Source organism: Dama dama, chromosome 9 (genome assembly GCF_033118175.1).
Source record: "Dama dama isolate Ldn47 chromosome 9, ASM3311817v1, whole genome shotgun sequence".
Lineage (NCBI taxonomy): Eukaryota > Metazoa > Chordata > Mammalia > Artiodactyla > Cervidae > Dama > Dama dama.
Window position 1 is genome coordinate 10000001 of NC_083689.1, and position 16543 is coordinate 10016543.

At 50.1% G+C, this 16543-nt stretch overlaps 1 protein-coding gene across 1 annotated transcript in view; it reads left to right on the top strand.

Annotated features, from left to right (window-relative positions):
• UNC13A (unc-13 homolog A) overlaps positions 1-16543 on the top strand; it is an 81003-nt gene that overhangs the window by 53189 nt on the left and 11271 nt on the right. Inside the window, exons 17-34 of the mRNA XM_061149875.1 lie at positions 1-37; positions 1025-1140; positions 2426-2589; positions 2951-3101; positions 3418-3486; positions 3800-3889; positions 4116-4250; positions 6132-6265; positions 7422-7507; positions 7703-7829; positions 8598-8694; positions 9071-9214; positions 10024-10107; positions 10674-10751; positions 10979-11067; positions 11731-11883; positions 13031-13154; positions 15653-15691. The exon at positions 1-37 is cut by the window's left edge and continues 133 nt beyond it. Of these exons, the coding sequence (XP_061005858.1) occupies positions 1-37; positions 1025-1140; positions 2426-2589; positions 2951-3101; positions 3418-3486; positions 3800-3889; positions 4116-4250; positions 6132-6265; positions 7422-7507; positions 7703-7829; positions 8598-8694; positions 9071-9214; positions 10024-10107; positions 10674-10751; positions 10979-11067; positions 11731-11883; positions 13031-13154; positions 15653-15691 (1917 nt within the window). The remainder of the gene's footprint in view (positions 38-1024; positions 1141-2425; positions 2590-2950; positions 3102-3417; positions 3487-3799; positions 3890-4115; positions 4251-6131; positions 6266-7421; positions 7508-7702; positions 7830-8597; positions 8695-9070; positions 9215-10023; positions 10108-10673; positions 10752-10978; positions 11068-11730; positions 11884-13030; positions 13155-15652; positions 15692-16543) is intronic.

The window sequence follows — 16543 nt, forward strand, 5'->3', positions numbered from 1 at the left end:
ACACTCAGTGGCGAGATGGACGTGTGGTACAACCTGGGTGAGCAAGGGTGGGGATCGGTGGGGGGGGGGGGGGGGGGCGGGAGGGGGAGGGAGTCCCAGAGAGCCAGCCAAAGTGGGGAGCCCGGCTGGAGGGAAGAGACAGTGTCCGGAGCAGTTAGTCTAGGAGCCCAGTCTAATGAAGGAGGCAGAGTCTGTGAGCCCAGTCTGATAGGAGCAGGAAGCACCCAGGCTGAGAATGTGAGCAGAACCTAGGCATCTGTTAGTTCAGTTTGGGAGAATGAGGGAGGGACAGAATCTCCATATCCCATTCTGATGCGGGAGGCAGAAACAAGACCAGAGGATCCTAGTGCAAGGAGAGAGGCACAGAGCCAGGCATCTAAACTAAGAAGGGGAACTGAACTTTGAGAATCCAGCATAAGGGAAGAGGGAAGAGGTAGATTTGGGGATTCCTAATCTGAGAGTGGGAGCTGTAGACCCAAGAACTCCAAGAAGATGAGTAGGATCTGTGAGCCCAAACCAAGGGCAGAGGAAGAACCCCAGTCTGAGAGGGGTGAGCAGAGTCTCGGAACTTCTTAGTTTGGTTAGAGGAAATCTAGATCTCCCATTCTGATGGGGGAGGCCGGAAGCAAGACCTGAGGATACTAGTCTGAGCAAAGAGGCACAGATCCAGGAATCCTGTCTAAGAGGATCAATCAAGTAGATTCTGGGGAGCTTGATCTGATGAAGAACACAGAGTCTGAGAGCTCAGCCTCAGGAAGAAGCAAGGCTCTGAGTATAAAGAAGGAGATGCAGACCAAGGCATTTAATCTGGGAGAGGAAGCAAGATCTGGGATCCTAGTTAGAAGGCATACACAGGGCTTAAGAATTCTAGTCCAATGGGAGAGACACAAGTCTAGGGAGACAATCTAAGGAGAAACTCCTAGGCCTTATCAAGGAGTCTGGGAGGCCTGCAGTTACGCATATGTGAAAATAGCGCGGGGCCCTGTTGGGAAGTTCTGACACTGCCGTCATTTCTGCTCTGCAGACAAGCGGACTGACAAATCTGCTGTGTCAGGCGCCATCCGGCTACACATCAGTGTGGAGATCAAAGGTGAAGAGAAGGTGGCTCCGTACCACGTCCAGTACACCTGTTTGCACGAGGTGAGGCCCACTGCTCCACCCTGCCGTAAGGTCACCCTCATCATCCACATTCCCTCCACTCACCATTCCTTTCTGCCCCAGCTGCTTCTTCCTCTTTCTGACCACACCATCCACACTCCTCTGGGCCACTGAGACTGTCCCCCATGCCATTCCTTCTGCTCAGAAAACTCCTCCCCATCAATCAAGTTCCACCTTCAGGCCCCCCTCCTCTGGGAAGGGGAATGGACTCCCACCAGCAAACTACAGGTCTTCCATCTGTCTCAGCCCTGAATACTCACAGTTAGGTTCTTTGTGCCAAGGTTTGTCTCTTCTAACTGTCTGGGGGTTCCTGGAGAGAACTCAGTTTGTTGATTGAATAGATGAAGGAGTGCTGAGTGGATAAAAAGTGTGTGAAAAGATGAAAAGATTGGTGGATGGATGTATGGTTGCATTGTTGGAAGTATAGATGAGTTGAATTGGTGAACTGGGGGTAGTTGGATAGATAGATGGGTGAGTAGATGGATGGACAGATAGATGATGGATGGAAAGATGGATGGATGAATAAATTGATGGGTGGATAGATGGGTAATGGATGGTTGAATGGGTTGATAAATTATTAAATGGAAAGATTAAGCTGTGGGTAGTTAGACGGGATAGATGGATGTGTGGCTGAATTAGTTAGAGGGAAGTTTGAGTAGATAGGTGAACTTGGGGGTTGTTGGAAGGGGTAGGTAGGTGAGTGGATAGATGAATGGGTGGAAGGAAGGGTGGGTAGATGGATGTGTGGCTCAACTACTGGAAGTATAGATGTGTGGATGGGAGAGTTTTGGAGTAGGTGGGTGGGTGTGTAGATGCACAGACAGGTGGGTGATAGATGGGTGGATTGATGGTTGATGGGTGGAAGGATGAATTATAGGATGGACAGTGAAGTTGTGGGTAAATGTATGGGATGGATGGATGTGTGGTTGAATTATTGAAAGAGTGGATAAGTGAACAGGTGGGTTTGGGGGTAGTTGTATTGATGGGTAAATGACTAGATGGATAGCGAGATGGATGGGTGGGTAGATGGGTGGATAAACAGACGTACAGATGGATGGGTGTGTAGTTGAACTGTTGGAAGGATGGATGAGGGATAACTGAAATTTGGGGTAGTTGGATGGATGGATGGGTGGTGGATGGACCAAAGAAATGAATGAATTAGTGAGTAAACAGATCAATGAATGGGCTAAGCTACCTTCTACCTGGGGTCTCTGACCCTTTGTGTCCCCTTATACTCTCGATGACACCTTCTCCCTTGTGGTGGCAGAACCTGTTCCACTTCGTGACAGATGTGCAGAACAATGGGGTTGTGAAGATCCCAGATGCCAAGGGTGACGACGCCTGGAAAGTTTACTATGATGAGACAGCCCAGGAGATTGTAGATGAATTTGCCATGCGCTATGGCGTCGAGTCCATCTACCAAGCCATGACGTAAGGCTGCAGGCTGAGGTGGACATGAGGTGCAGGAAATGGGGGGAGGGGTAGCTACCAAGAGGATACTGGCAGATCTGGGGTGGAAGGGGCTCTTGGGAGGGGAATCCAGAGAGGAGATGAGTGTGGTCGGGGTTCTGTAATTTTCCTGGAGGCTAGCGGTGTCATTGGTGGAAACTAGAGTGACAAGGATGAGAGCTGGAGATAGAGGCAGAGATAGGACAATTCAGAGAAGAGACAGAAACTCAGAGGGCAGAATCAAGCAGGGAGTAAGGGGATGGTTTGAGGGGTTGGGGGGCTGTCTTAGAGGCACTCTGGGGCCTGGACACCAGACCCAGTGCTTCCCATTCCCTCCTACCAGCCACTTTGCCTGCCTCTCTTCCAAATACATGTGTCCCGGGGTGCCTGCCGTCATGAGCACCCTGCTTGCCAACATCAACGCCTATTATGCTCACACCACCGCCTCCACCAACGTGTCTGCCTCCGACCGCTTCGCCGCCTCCAACTTTGGGGTCAGTTCCAGGAGCAGAGGCCTAGAGATAAGGGAGAGCCTGACCCTGTGCTGGTCAGACCTCACGTGACTCCCAGATCCCCAGTCTGGACCTCATTTACTGTGTGACTCTGCACCATTCAGTTCCCCTCTCTGAGCCTAATATTGCCCCTGTGTTGAATGGAATTGGATGTCACGAGGGGTCAGTTCAACAGTGCATGGGGTGTGCATAGTATATAGCAACCACTTAGCCAATATGTCAGCCAACTTTGGCTGGCACGCTTGATCCGCAAGTCCCTGCTTTCGCCCAACCTCCTCCTCCACCTCTACCTCCTCAGAAAGAGCGCTTTGTGAAGCTCCTGGACCAGCTGCATAACTCCCTGCGGATCGACCTCTCCATGTATCGGGTGAGAAGTGCATGTATGATGATTCACTCACCACATGCACGTGTGTGCCTGAAGGGGACTGCTACCAGCAAGCATGCATATAGGAGGACCCATCTTAGCATGTGGAATATGTTCCTCCAACACATGTATACATTTGTGGGCAGCACCTGCTCAACACGTTTAGTGCATCCAAGAAGATACCCCCAGTTACTTCAAGATGTTCTCAGTTGCCCCTGACACACCTCTTGAAACTTGGAGGCTCTTGTGTCTTCCCTAAAACATGATCTCCCATCAACCCCTAGCCTTCTTCCATAACCCCACCTCCCTTCCATAGAATAACTTCCCAGCCAGCAGTCCAGAGAGACTCCAGGACCTCAAATCCACTGTGGACCTTCTCACCAGCATCACCTTCTTTCGGATGAAGGTAGGTAAGGGGACCTGGTTCCATCAGCTCTCCAAGGAGGATACTCCAGAACTCTTAGGTCCTAAACAAGGAACATTTCGTCTGGAAGGCAGGGCCCTTTCTCAGTGACCCTGCGCTTTCATACTGCTACATCATTTCCTTAAACACAGATCCACCTGTAGCCACTTTCTGGGTCCCTCCTGTCCCAATTTTGCACAACCATGCCCTTCTCCTCCCCTCCCTCCAGGTACAAGAACTCCAGAGCCCACCCCGAGCCAGCCAGGTGGTGAAGGACTGTGTGAAAGCCTGCCTCAACTCTACTTATGAGTACATCTTCAACAATTGTCATGAACTCTACAGTCGAGAGTACCAGACTGACCCGGTGAGGACCCCAGATGAGGCAGAGGGGACCCCAGGGCTCCACCTAGACCCTGGTCTGACTCTCACTTCCCAAGTGATTTAATACTTCTCAACCTCCATATCTTCCCCAGTAAAATGGAGTCATAAACCCACACCTCAGGATTGAGGAGGAAATTCAATGAGCTGCAAGCTTTAGATAAAGTACTTAGCATCTGGCACACAGTAGGAGCTCAATCAGTTTGGTTTTAGGAGCTTCCCAGGCGGCTCAGTGGTAAAGAATCTGCATGCCAATGCAGGAGCCACAGGAATCAAAGGTTCAGGAACCTGGGATGGGAAGATCCCCTGGAGGAGGAAATGGCAAACCACCCCAGGATTCTCGCCTGGGAAATCCCAAGACAGAGGAGCCTGGTTGGGCTACAGTCCACGGGATCGCAAAGAACCAGACATGACTGAAGCGTCTGAGTACAAACTTAGTTAAGTCTGGCATAGTACAATGTGCCTGCAATAGAGTCCCTGTGCAATAAATGTTCAGTTGAATTGAATTTCTTCAGTTCAGTCTTGAACTCAATTTATTTGAGTATTTATTTATTTATTTGAGGTCTTTCAACACATTGTTTACACATATAATATCCCAGGATTGTCAATGAGGTTTCAAGGAGCTTATATTCTATTGGGAGGAAAATGTATAAACTGGAAATTTACAACCATAGTCATTAGCACTGGGATGGAGAAATCACAAGAGGCTGTGGGAGCTGAGCCCTTGCATCAGGTTGGGCTTCTGATATGAGATAACACATAAGCTGAATTCAGCTCAATTTTCTTTTATTCTGTTCATTTACATTCGGATGACTTGAGTTGAAATCAAGTTGCTCTTAACTGGGTTGGGGTGAAGTAGATTAAACTGGGTTGGGTTTACTTCAATATTAATATAATCAGTTTAGATCTGTTTATTTCTATTCACTTGACTTAAGTTAAAGTTGCTCTAGGCTAATTAGGTGAGCATCACCAAGTTGGACTGAGTTGAGTAAAAACGTATTCATTTCCGTTTAGTTTGTTTGAAATTGTTCTTGACTGGGTTGAATTGGCTTGAGTTAGGATGGGCTCGGCTGTTGGATTAGATATAGTTGAGTTGGACTTATTTCAGTTGAGTTTAACTACCAATATTCTCGTTTCCATTGATGGACCAAAGTTGGATTGAGTTGGCCTGAGTATGTTAGGCTGAGATAAGTAGGTGAAGTTGGATTGGGTTGACTTGGGTTGAATTGAATTAGATTACTTTAGGTTGGATTGAGTTCAAGTTGATGTATTTCCATTGTTCTGATTTAGATTGATGTTGATCTTGGGCACATTGGTTAGGTTCAATCCAATTGGATTCATCTGAGTTTAATTCAATCCTGTTAAGTTTAATTCTATTCATTCCGTGTAATTGGCCCCGTTCCACTGAGTTAACTCTGAGAACTGCCATCTGTTAAGCTAAGTGGTTCTGATTTGCATTTATTTTGATTCTGTTTGGTTTAGTGGGCTTGAGCTTGTTCAGCTAAATTCAGTTCCACTTATTTTTATGAGTCTGATTAAGCTTCGTGAGCTGTGTGGACATGAGCTCTCTGGGGGCCTGTTTTGCTGTTGTTGTTCAGTTGCTAAGTCGTGTTTGCCTGTTTTCGACCCCATGGACTGCTGCACGCCAGGCTTCCCTGTCCTCTACTATCTTCCAGAGTTTGCTCAAACTCATAACCATTGAGGCCCGTTTACATGAGTTTAATTCCTTTTCAAGAAGACCTCTCACCTGCATCATACACATGTCAATAGGGCCCTTCCTCCCTAACCTCCTGCCCCTCAATAATGAACTGTCTGAGCTCCCTACCCCTGAACCCTTTGTGACCAACACCCCCACTGTTCTTTCTAGGCCAAGAAAGGGGAAGTTCCCCCGGAGGAACAGGGCCCCAGCATCAAGAACCTCGACTTCTGGTCCAAGCTGATCACTCTCATAGTGTCCATCATTGAGGAAGACAAAAATTCGTACACTCCTTGCCTCAATCAGTGAGTTTTGCGTCTGTGTAATTAATTATCTGGAGGTCGTCGTGAATGTGTGTCACAATTTTGTGTCTTGTGTGTAAAGGCAGCCCTATCTAATTATATATGAAATGTGTATATGGGGGCAACTGTGCATGTGCATGTGCATGGATGAAATACAGCATAATTTGCAAACAGAATTGTGCGTATGTACACAACCACTGGTCTAGTCAGACGTGTTTTCTATGCGCTGATGTGTGTAACAGTGTGTACATGTGGATATAATTTTATGTCTGTAGGTTCATAAATAACAGTAGTGTTGCTTGAGTATTCTCTGTGTGTTAGATACTGTACTAAATCTTTTGCATGTGCATTGCATTATCTCTTATATGTGTGAATATAATTTTGTGTACGGTTGTGGTCTGTGGGTTTAATTGTTATTTGTGTATAGTCATGCACTTTAATATGCGATGTGAATTGGGTAATTATGTATGAATGTGCACACAGTTTTGGTTTGTGGCTTTACATGTCTGTAGAATTTTCATTTGTGTTAACTTAGTGAGCTATTGTGTTTTCTTGCTCCCTATGGTGAATGCTAGAAGGACTCCTGACTCTGGAGTGCCAGCATCTCTTGGTTACTTAAATATTAAGTTAAGATAAGGGATTCTGGATGAATGAACCAAAGGGTGGATGGATGAAGGGATGTTTGGACAGGTGAATGGAGATGGATAGATGAATAGATGCATATGTAAACAGGTGGATGAATGGATGGGTGAATGAATAGATGGATGGATAGACAGATGGCTGGATGGATTAACAGATGGATTAATAGGTGGATGGATGAATAGATTGGTGGACGGATGGTTGGGTGAGTAAAGGAATGAATGAAGGAATAGATGGATGGTGAGATGGGGGGATGGGTGAATAGACAGATGGGTGGGTGAATGGATGGGTAGATAGATGGATGAGTGGGGCAATGAATGAATGGAGGGATGGGTAGGTGGAGGCTCAGAGAGAAGCAGGCCTCAGTGCAGAATCACTTAGCAAGTCAGTGGCTATGAGTGAACTTGAATCCAGACCCCTTGCCTGTCCCACACTACCCTCTGGGGCTGGGAAGGCCAAAGCAGCCTGTGCCATCTGGCTTCTGTCTGCCAAGGTTTCATACTTTTATGATCTTTACTAGGTTTCCCCAGGAATTGAACGTGGGTAAAATCAGCGCTGAAGTGATGTGGAATCTGTTTGCCCAGGATATGAAGTATGCAATGGAGGGTGAGTGCCCCCCAACCCCCACACCTACCAGCCTGGAAACAGCAGTTAGCTGTGCCTCAGAGTCCCCCCTAAGGCTGTGAGTTCCCTGGCCCCTCATATTGGAGGTCAGACCTCAGTGATGGCCAGAGTGGGCACTGCCATGGCAGAGAGTGGTAGACACCTCTGGCTAAGTTGCCCCCTTGCTTTCCCCACCAGAGCATGATAAGCATCGCCTGTGCAAGAGTGCCGACTACATGAACCTCCACTTCAAGGTCAAATGGCTCTACAATGAGTATGTGGCTGAGCTGCCTGCCTTTAAGGACCGAGTGCCCGAGTATCCTGCGTAAGTCCCCTGTCCTGAGTCCAAGCCAGAGCTGTAGTGCTGACGGCTAGACTGAGGTCCCGGATGGGAGAGTCGACCTCCTCAGAGTTCCCTGGGCATCAGACAGCTAGACTGAGGTCCTGGGTGGCAGAGTTGGCCTCCTCCGAGTTCCCTGGGCATCAGACAGCTAGACTGAGGTCCTGGGCAGGAGAGTTGACCTCAGATCTTCCTGGGCATCAGGAGGGCACAGGTGGGGTACAATCCCAGTGTTCTCCATTCTTAGCTGTTGAACTATGGACTTCTCTAGCCAGACAGTTAATGATCAGAAGATCCAGGAACCATGCTGAGCAGTCCCACTTGTCCTTTCTCCTTTAATCCTTTCACCAATTCTATGAGACAGGAGTCTTGTCATTTCTACTTTGTGGATTAAGAAATAGAGGATAAAATACTGGAGGATTTGCCCAAGGTGATGTCCAATTAGTGACAGAGCCAGGATTTGAACCCAGGACGTTTGACTCTTGGGCTGTGTTGGAGAGTGGGATGGTCACCGTTTACCAGGACCTACTGTGTGCTCTGTCAGGATCTCAGAGAATAAACCCACTTGCCCAAAGGCAGTTTATCCACCAGGATCCCACATGTCTGGGCCTTGCTCGGACAACGGTCATTCAGTCCATTTCAAGGGTGAAGTCGGAGGGGGCTGGGGAGTGGCCACCCAGGCCATAGGTGAGTCTGAGCAGAGGATTAGGGAGACAAGAGATGGTAGGGCCCCATCTTGGCTCTCCACTCCAGGTGGTTTGAGCCCTTTGTCATCCAGTGGCTGGACGAGAATGAGGAAGTGTCCCGAGATTTCTTACATGGAGCCCTGGAGAGAGACAAGAAGGATGGGGTAAGAAAACTGATCCACCACCAAGCTTCCAGTCTGCCCACAGTGGCCTCACTACTTCTGGGGTCCATTGAGATCCAATTTGGGGGCAAAACTGCCCTTGGGATGAGGCCAGTCTCTGGAAAACATGTCCATCTTTGTCTTGCTCACAGTGTTGATGGGTCTTTTGTTCCTCTAGCAAATGAATGAGAGTTTATCAAGCCTGACCCCTCCCCCTGCATCCACCTCTAAGTCTTGGCTCTGAGTCCACCTTGCCCACTATCCATCTCACTGTCATCCCAGGGCATTCTGGCTCTCCCTGTGGAAAGCAGGAAGGTTGGACTCCGGGGACTGTCTGGTTCTAACCTCTCTCCTCCCTCTATCCTCCCTTCCAATGCAGTTCCAGCAGACTTCAGAGCATGCCCTGTTCTCCTGCTCCGTGGTGGATGTCTTCTCCCAGCTCAATCAGAGCTTTGAGATCATCAAGAAACTCGAGTGTCCTGACCCCCAGATTGTGGGGCACTACATGAGGCGCTTTGCCAAGGTTTGGAAGTGTGGATGGGGTCCAGATGGGGGATGGGATAGGGTCAAAGTTGGGGTTGGTGTCGAGGTGGGATTGAGGTAAAGGTTGGGGTTGTTGATATCACTGGTATTAAGGTAGGGGTTCATGCCACTGTTGGGATTGGTCATGCCATAGACATTGGAGTTGTGGTTGGAGTTTGGGGTTGGGATTCGAGGTTGGAGGTTGGGTTGAGGTCATTGAGATTGGAGTTGAAGTTGGGATCAGGGTTTGGATTCAGTTTGAGGTTGGGGTTGAGGTCAGGGTCATAGTTAAAGCTGGAGTTGAATTTGGACCTGGGGTCAGGGTTAGGGGTGAGATTGAGATTTGGGTTAGTTTTTGGGTTACTATTAGGATTGGAACTCAATAAGACATTGAGTTTGGAGTGAGTACTGGGATTTATATAGAATGTGAGCAGGTGTTTGGGTGAGTTTGAAGGTTGGGGCCATCAGTTGGATTGACTTCAACCTGGGGTAAAGTTGAGGATTGTAGATAGGAATTGTAGATAGGAATTGGGTTTCAATTTGGGACTGAGTTAAGCTTATGCTTGGGGTTAGGTTACTGTGACTGTTGGGTTGCTCTGAAAAGGAGCTATGTCTATGTGAGACAATCATCTCCATTGGTGGTGTCTCCCCTTGGTCATGATGGTCATCCTGGGTGGAGAATTCATCCAGCCCAGTGGTCCATCTTAGGTGCTAGTAGGATTCAGGTTCATCCCTGATCTCACTAACGGTTCTTGTTGGGCCCACCTAACCCCAGCCGCTTGTCTCACCCACCCTCTGTGTCCTCCCCAGACCATCAGTAATGTGCTCCTCCAGTATGCAGACATCATCTCCAAGGACTTTGCTTCCTACTGCTCCAAGGAGAAGGAGAAAGTGGTGACCTGCGGGGGTCCCTGTCCTCTTTCCCCCAACCCCATTCTGTACCCCAGAGCATCCTTCCCTGGGCTCTGATACCTGTGTCTGCATGTATGTCCAGCTGTGTGTGTGTGTGTCTGTGTGTCTGACTGTGAGTCCAGGGGGATCTACAGGTGAGGGTACACATCTTCAACATGTCATCGTCTGGTTGTTGTGAGTGAAGCCCTCAGGGAATATGTATGTGAGCTTACAAAGTTTTGAGCCCATGTAGAAGAATACTGGTGTGTGACAGGAATTCCCCTTTCTGCTACTCCCAGAGGTCCAGCCCTTCTGGACTCATCAGGTCCAGCCTACCCAGAGGGGAAGTTCTCCTTCCCCCTCTTGATCTCTAGAGATCCCCCCAGAACTCCCAGGGACCTGATCCCAAATGCTGTCTTCCATGCTCAGATGACTTTATGGGACCCCAGCTTCCTCCAGACACAGACCCTGTAACCATCTGAGGTCCCTGGCAGTTGGGGGGGTGGGGATGGGGGAGGCCCTGGGGAGAGGTCCTGAGCCCTGACTCCCTCCTCTTTTCCCATCTGCAGCCCTGCATCCTCATGAACAACACTCAGCAGCTGAGAGTTCAGCTGGAGAAGATGTTCGAAGCCATGGGAGGGAAGGAGGTGAGCCAGGGCCCGGGCGGGGTCACTGTCGTCGCCATGTCCCCGCAGGCCCCAGAGCTCGCACCTGATGAATTCCAGCTCAGCGACTTCATCAGACCCAAGCAAGCAGCTTAACTCTCTGAGCCTCAGTTTCCTCTCCAGCCCCTTTCCCCCGAATTGGATGGGAAAATGCCCCATCCACGCAGATGTCCTATGAACCTGACATGACGTCCCTTCTCCCTCCTCAGCTGGATGCCGAGGCCAGTGACATCTTGAAGGAGCTACAGGTGAAACTCAACAACGTCTTGGATGAGCTCAGCCGGGTGTTTGCTACCAGGTGGGGGCATCTCCAGAGCTGGGAGCAGAAGGGAGGGGACAGCCCCCAGCCTGGGGCATCTGGAGACTCAGCAGATGTAGTGGCGAAGACCTCAGGCCCTTAGGAGCTATACAAAGCTGAGTTCAAGCCTAGATTCCCTGCTTACTACTGTGTGGCCTTGGGTGAGTTGTTTAACTTCTCTGAATGTTAGTTTACCCATCTATAAAGTGGGGATGATGATAACAGTGTGAAAGCGTTGATCACTCAGTCGTGTTCGACTCTTTGTGACCCCATGGACTGTAGCCTGCCAGGCTCCTCCGTCCACGGAATTCTCCAGGCAGGAATACTGGAGTGGGTTGCCATGCCCTTCTCCAGGGGCTCTTCCTGGCCAAGGGATTGAACCCAGGTCGCCTGCATTGCCAGCAGATTCTTTACCGTCTGAGCCACCAGGGAAGCTCAGATGGTAAAGATGATTAACAGTAGTACCTGAGTAGGACCATGTGATGAAATAAACATCACAAGTAAATATCTTAGCCTGATGCCCAATTCTACTATTAAACCCCACTCCTGTTATATGCCGCGGCTCTCTGATGCTGGTAATAAAAGGTCCACAGATCAGCCTCATCCTGCCCTTCTTCCAGAGGCCAGGAAAGTCTAATCTGAGGTCCTCCTCTCTGTCGCCAGCTTCCAGCCGCACATTGAAGACTGTGTCAAGCAGATGGGTGACATCCTTAGCCAGGTGAAAGGCACAGGCAATGTGCCAGCCAGTGCCTGCAGCAGCGTGGCCCAGGATGCTGACAATGTGCTACAACCCATCATGGACCTGCTGGATAGCAAGTGAGCCAGGCTGGGTGGCCTGGTCCACAAGGGAGGGTAACCTTGGGGTTGGCCTGGAGAGGATACTCAGGGCATGCTTGCTGGGTGGTGGTTGAATGGTTTGGATGCGCGGGTGAGCAGAGGCATGAAGAGATGGAAAGATGGGTGGGTTAATGATTGGAAGGATCAGTGGGTCAATATTTGTATGGATGAATGGATGGTCAAAGACATGAGGGATGGGTGGGTGGATGGATGAGTAGATTAAAAGAAAGATGCTTAGAAAGCTATATGGAGAATATATGGATAAAAGGGTGGATGGATAGATGGATAAATGGATGGATGGAGAGTTGGGTAAATATGTGGATGGATGAATAACTGTTTGGAGGATGGGTATATGGATGTATGGGTGGGAGGATGGAAGAAAGGAAAGAAGGGATGTAGGGAAGAGTGATGGTTGCTGCTGTTCACTCACTAAGTCATGTCCAGCTCTTCGCGACCTCATGGACTGCAGCACGCCAGGCCTGCCTGTCCTTTACCATCTCCCGGGGTTTGCACAAATTCATGTCCATTGAGTCGGTTCACTTTCTCTTCATTGTTTTCAATAAATTGATAGAGGAAGCATTAGGGTTGGGGGAAGGATGCTTTGGTGGAGGGTGGCTAAGTTGTTGGAAGGATCATGACGGATTGCCCTCTGTCAACCCCGTATAGCCAGTCATGAACTCTGTTGTTTTCCCTCTCAAGGTTGTCCCCTTCCCTAGCATTCCCTTCTTCTTCTGAGCATGGCCCCAGCCCCCTCATAGCCCCTTCTCTCCAACCTTCCTATTCTAGTTCATCACCCACTCTATTTGTTCAAATAGAAAAATCTGGCTCTCTCTCTTGAACACTCCACAGCTCCCCCATTGCCCTCCTGCTAAGGCCCAGGCCTTCCTCCTAGATTTTGAGGCTCCTTCCCAGTCTAGCTCCCACTGATCTGTCCAGCTACCATTCACTCTTCCCCCTGGGCATCACACATTGCAGCCCCATCAGACCACCTGGGGTCTGTGTACAGGCTCTGGACCCTCTTGCATGTCCATGGCATGCCTTCCCACCTTGCCCATGTGGTGAGGGGAAGGGGTTCCTCAGGTTGGGACCATCTGGGCCCTTTCTCAGACCTTTCCCTTGCCCCTAGCCTGACTCTCTTTGCCAAAATCTGTGAGAAGACGGTGCTGAAGCGGGTGCTGAAGGAGTTATGGAAGCTGGTCATGAACACCATGGAGAAGACCATCGTCCTGCCACCCCTCACTGACCAGACGGTGAGACCTGCAGGGGGCCAGAGGGGACACCTGGGCCACCTCCTCTGTGAGAGCCCAGAGAGCTTGATGTCACAGGCACTGGGGGCTTAGAGGTCATCCAGGCACAAGGGCCATTTGACGGTCCACCAGAAGGTCAGTGGGACCTTTCGGAAATCAGAGAGGTCACACATGGGTGAAAAGTCGTAAAAGGGTCAAAAGGTCATTCAGGGGTCAGTTATTTAAGGGTCAAAGAGGTCAAGTAAAGAGACATCTAGGCGATATAGGGGTCATAGGAGGAACAAGTGATTATTTAAAGGTCAGAGAGTACCCAGAAAATAGAGAGATCAGCTTGGGCATCAAGGCCATCCATGGGTCACAGAGGGCATAGAGGTCAGTGGGTTCATCAGGGGGCTGTGGAGGTCAATCAAGAGGCAAGTAAAGGAGATACCCAGATTTCAAAGCTCAGAGGCCAATAGAACAGAGTTCCAAGAGGTCAACCAGAGGTTATAGAGAGCACCGAAGTTAACAGAGGTCAAGCAGAGGTCCGTGGTCATCTGGAGACCAGGACCGTGCCTCTGGGACTCTTCTGGGGGCAGCCCAGAGATAGTGATCTGCAGTCAGGCTGCTGGGTAGGGGTGGAGGGACTGTCATCTTCAGAGGGGTGTGGTTGGGTGTGGCTTCCCCCGGAGAGGGGCCTAAGGACAGTGAGGGCCTGTGGTTAATGGCCCAGCATAGAGTGGGAGGAAGTTTCTGGGTGGATGAGGGAGGCGTGGGAGGGGCGGCCTGGGCAGTGATGGTGGGGGAAGCTGCCCGCCCGCCCCCCTCCTCCCCAGGACTGGGCTGGGCTGGGACACGGGGTCCGCCCTTTGGTACCGTCTCCGCCCCCTCCCTGGCTTTTCCGGGAGACTCACGGTGACTTATTCCCCCCTCCCCCACCGCCCCGCCCCCATCACGGCTGACAGATGATCGTAAGTAGAGGCCCCTCTGTCCGTCTGTCTGTCCGTCCGCTCTGTGTCTGGACTCGGCCCACCGCGTGGCTGCACCCCGCCCCCGGCGCCCCCTCCTCACCTACTGGCCCCCCACCCACTGTCCCACCTTCCGCCTAGATGTGCCTGTGTCTGTCTGGGGCGGGGCATGGGGAGGGGCGGGGCCGGGAGGGAGGGAGGCCACGCCCCACCCCGCCCAATTAGAAGCACGGAGGAGGGGCCTTCCGCCTTCCAAAACCCAGGTCCACCACCTTTACATCTGCTCACATGATTTAGTTAGAATTCACTCTTACTGCCAGCTGAGGCGTCACCAGGATATCTGGGTCTCTCCCTGAAGCTAAAAGGTTGTTCAAAGTCAGTGGAGCTTCTCTGACCTCCCTTTTCCACTCTGAACTGTTAGTAACCGTACAAACTACACCCTCACCACCCCGGTTCCCAAAGCTAGCTGATCAGCCAGACCGCACCATCACCCGTGCCCACCCGACTCCCACCACACATGCTAACACCCAGGAATCCCAGACAGGCACCCAGGTGGGGGACAATGTTGTGACTCCTTGGTGTCAGGCAGACTTGGCATCAAATCTCAGCCCAGCCGTTTTCTCTGTGACCTTAGGGAAGTCACTTCACCTCCCAACCTCCATTTCCTTGTCTGGGAAAAAAAAAAAAAGGTTAATTGTAGCAGCTCTCTGAGGGTTGTTTTCAGAACCAAGTAGGATGATGTGTTCAGTTCAATGACTGACTAAGGCAGTGCTCGCTAAGTTAGAGCTAATATTATTGGTGGTGGTGGTAGTATGTAGACACATAAAAGGGCAGAGATCAGTTAGAACCACTCTGGAGTCCTCTTTTTGGGCAAGACAAGGCTGTTATAAAATCCAAGGTTTGTTGAAAATTTGCTAGGGCTCATCTCACTTCTTGTGGTTGCAGTCTGACTGTACCCACGTGGTGGCCGCGTATCCAGCTACAGACAATGCATCTGTGGGTAGAGAGCTAAGGGAACATACATTTGTTGAGGATTTCCTGTATTCCAGACCTCATAGCTATTGTTTCAGCTCACCTTCATGACACCTGTTTCAGTGAGATAGATATTATTATTTCCATTTTACAGATGAGGAAAGTTGAGGCTCAAAGAGGAAGAGTCACCTGGTCAAAGCCACATAGTAAATATATGCCAGGATTCAAATTCAGGTCTGTCTGAACGTGGAGCCCATTTACTTTCCTGTTGACTCAAAGACCAAGAGCCTCATATATACAGTAAATATAAATGGATTGTATTTTGGCAGTGACTTCTCTCTCTCTCTCTCTCGCTCTGTATTTCTATTTCTCCTTCTCTCTCTCTTTCCTGCCTCTCTGGCTCTCACACCTTTTAAGTCAGTCATTAAGGCACACACATTATCCGCCCAGCAACTCTGTCACCAGCCCGCTGTGCAGTGAAGATGCCCTTTACTTCCTATCCCCATGAGTATGTATTATCACCCTGGGTTCCCACCCCACACAGCTTGCTAGGTTGATCACCCTGTGACATTGTCTCTGCAGGGCACCCTCTTGAGAAAACATGGCAAGGGATTAGAAAAGGTAATGAGGGCCTCACCTGTGCTGAGGTCCCAAACTCTGCTGTGTGGGTGCGTGTGTATCTGTGTGTGTCCATTTGCATGGGCAGGGAGGTCAGCTGGGAGTTTCATGGGTAGGAGGTGGGTGCCCTAACCAAGTCCCACAAAACCAGGAATCAGAAACGAAGTGGTTCCCCAGGGACATGGCTTGGCGCATATGTGTTTGTGCACAGATAGCCCCTGTCCTCTCACAACACTGCCCAAAGGGCTCATCCCAGTCCTGGGCTCAGCTGAAGTTCTGTGGCCTCTAGAAGGGCCCAGACACTGTACTGCCCTGGACTGAGACATGTTTTGCTCATTCTAACGGGTGTGTTGTGAGGAGATGGGCGCTGTGGTTGAACATGAACCGTTACCCTTGCTGAGCACCCATGCAGGAGCTATCCTGCCTGTGTGCACACAAGCTGTTGTCTCCACTTCATGAACAGGGGTTGCAGGGCTGCCAACTCACCCATCAGCCCTTTGGAGGGCATGTGTGTTCAGGCACTCTGCCATATATGTGCATCCCTGTGGGGGTGGAAAGTGTGTGATTGTGCACATGTGGGCAAGTGTTGAGTAGTCCATGTGTGTGTTTTAGCTCTTGAGTTCTTTTGCATATGTGTGTGTCTTTGTATGTTGATCCAGATGTGTGTGTACATAAACTTTCTGCATACCCATGGATATGCCTGGGTGTGTGTCTGGGTATTGTGTGAACTTGTGATACTTGTGTTAGGATGTTTCTTTTAGAGTCAGACCTGCTGGGGTAAGGTCTTGGGAGTTGAGGAAGGAGAGACTCCAAGCTCTGTCTCTCTCTTTTCCCCCCCTCCCCAAGGCACCCCAT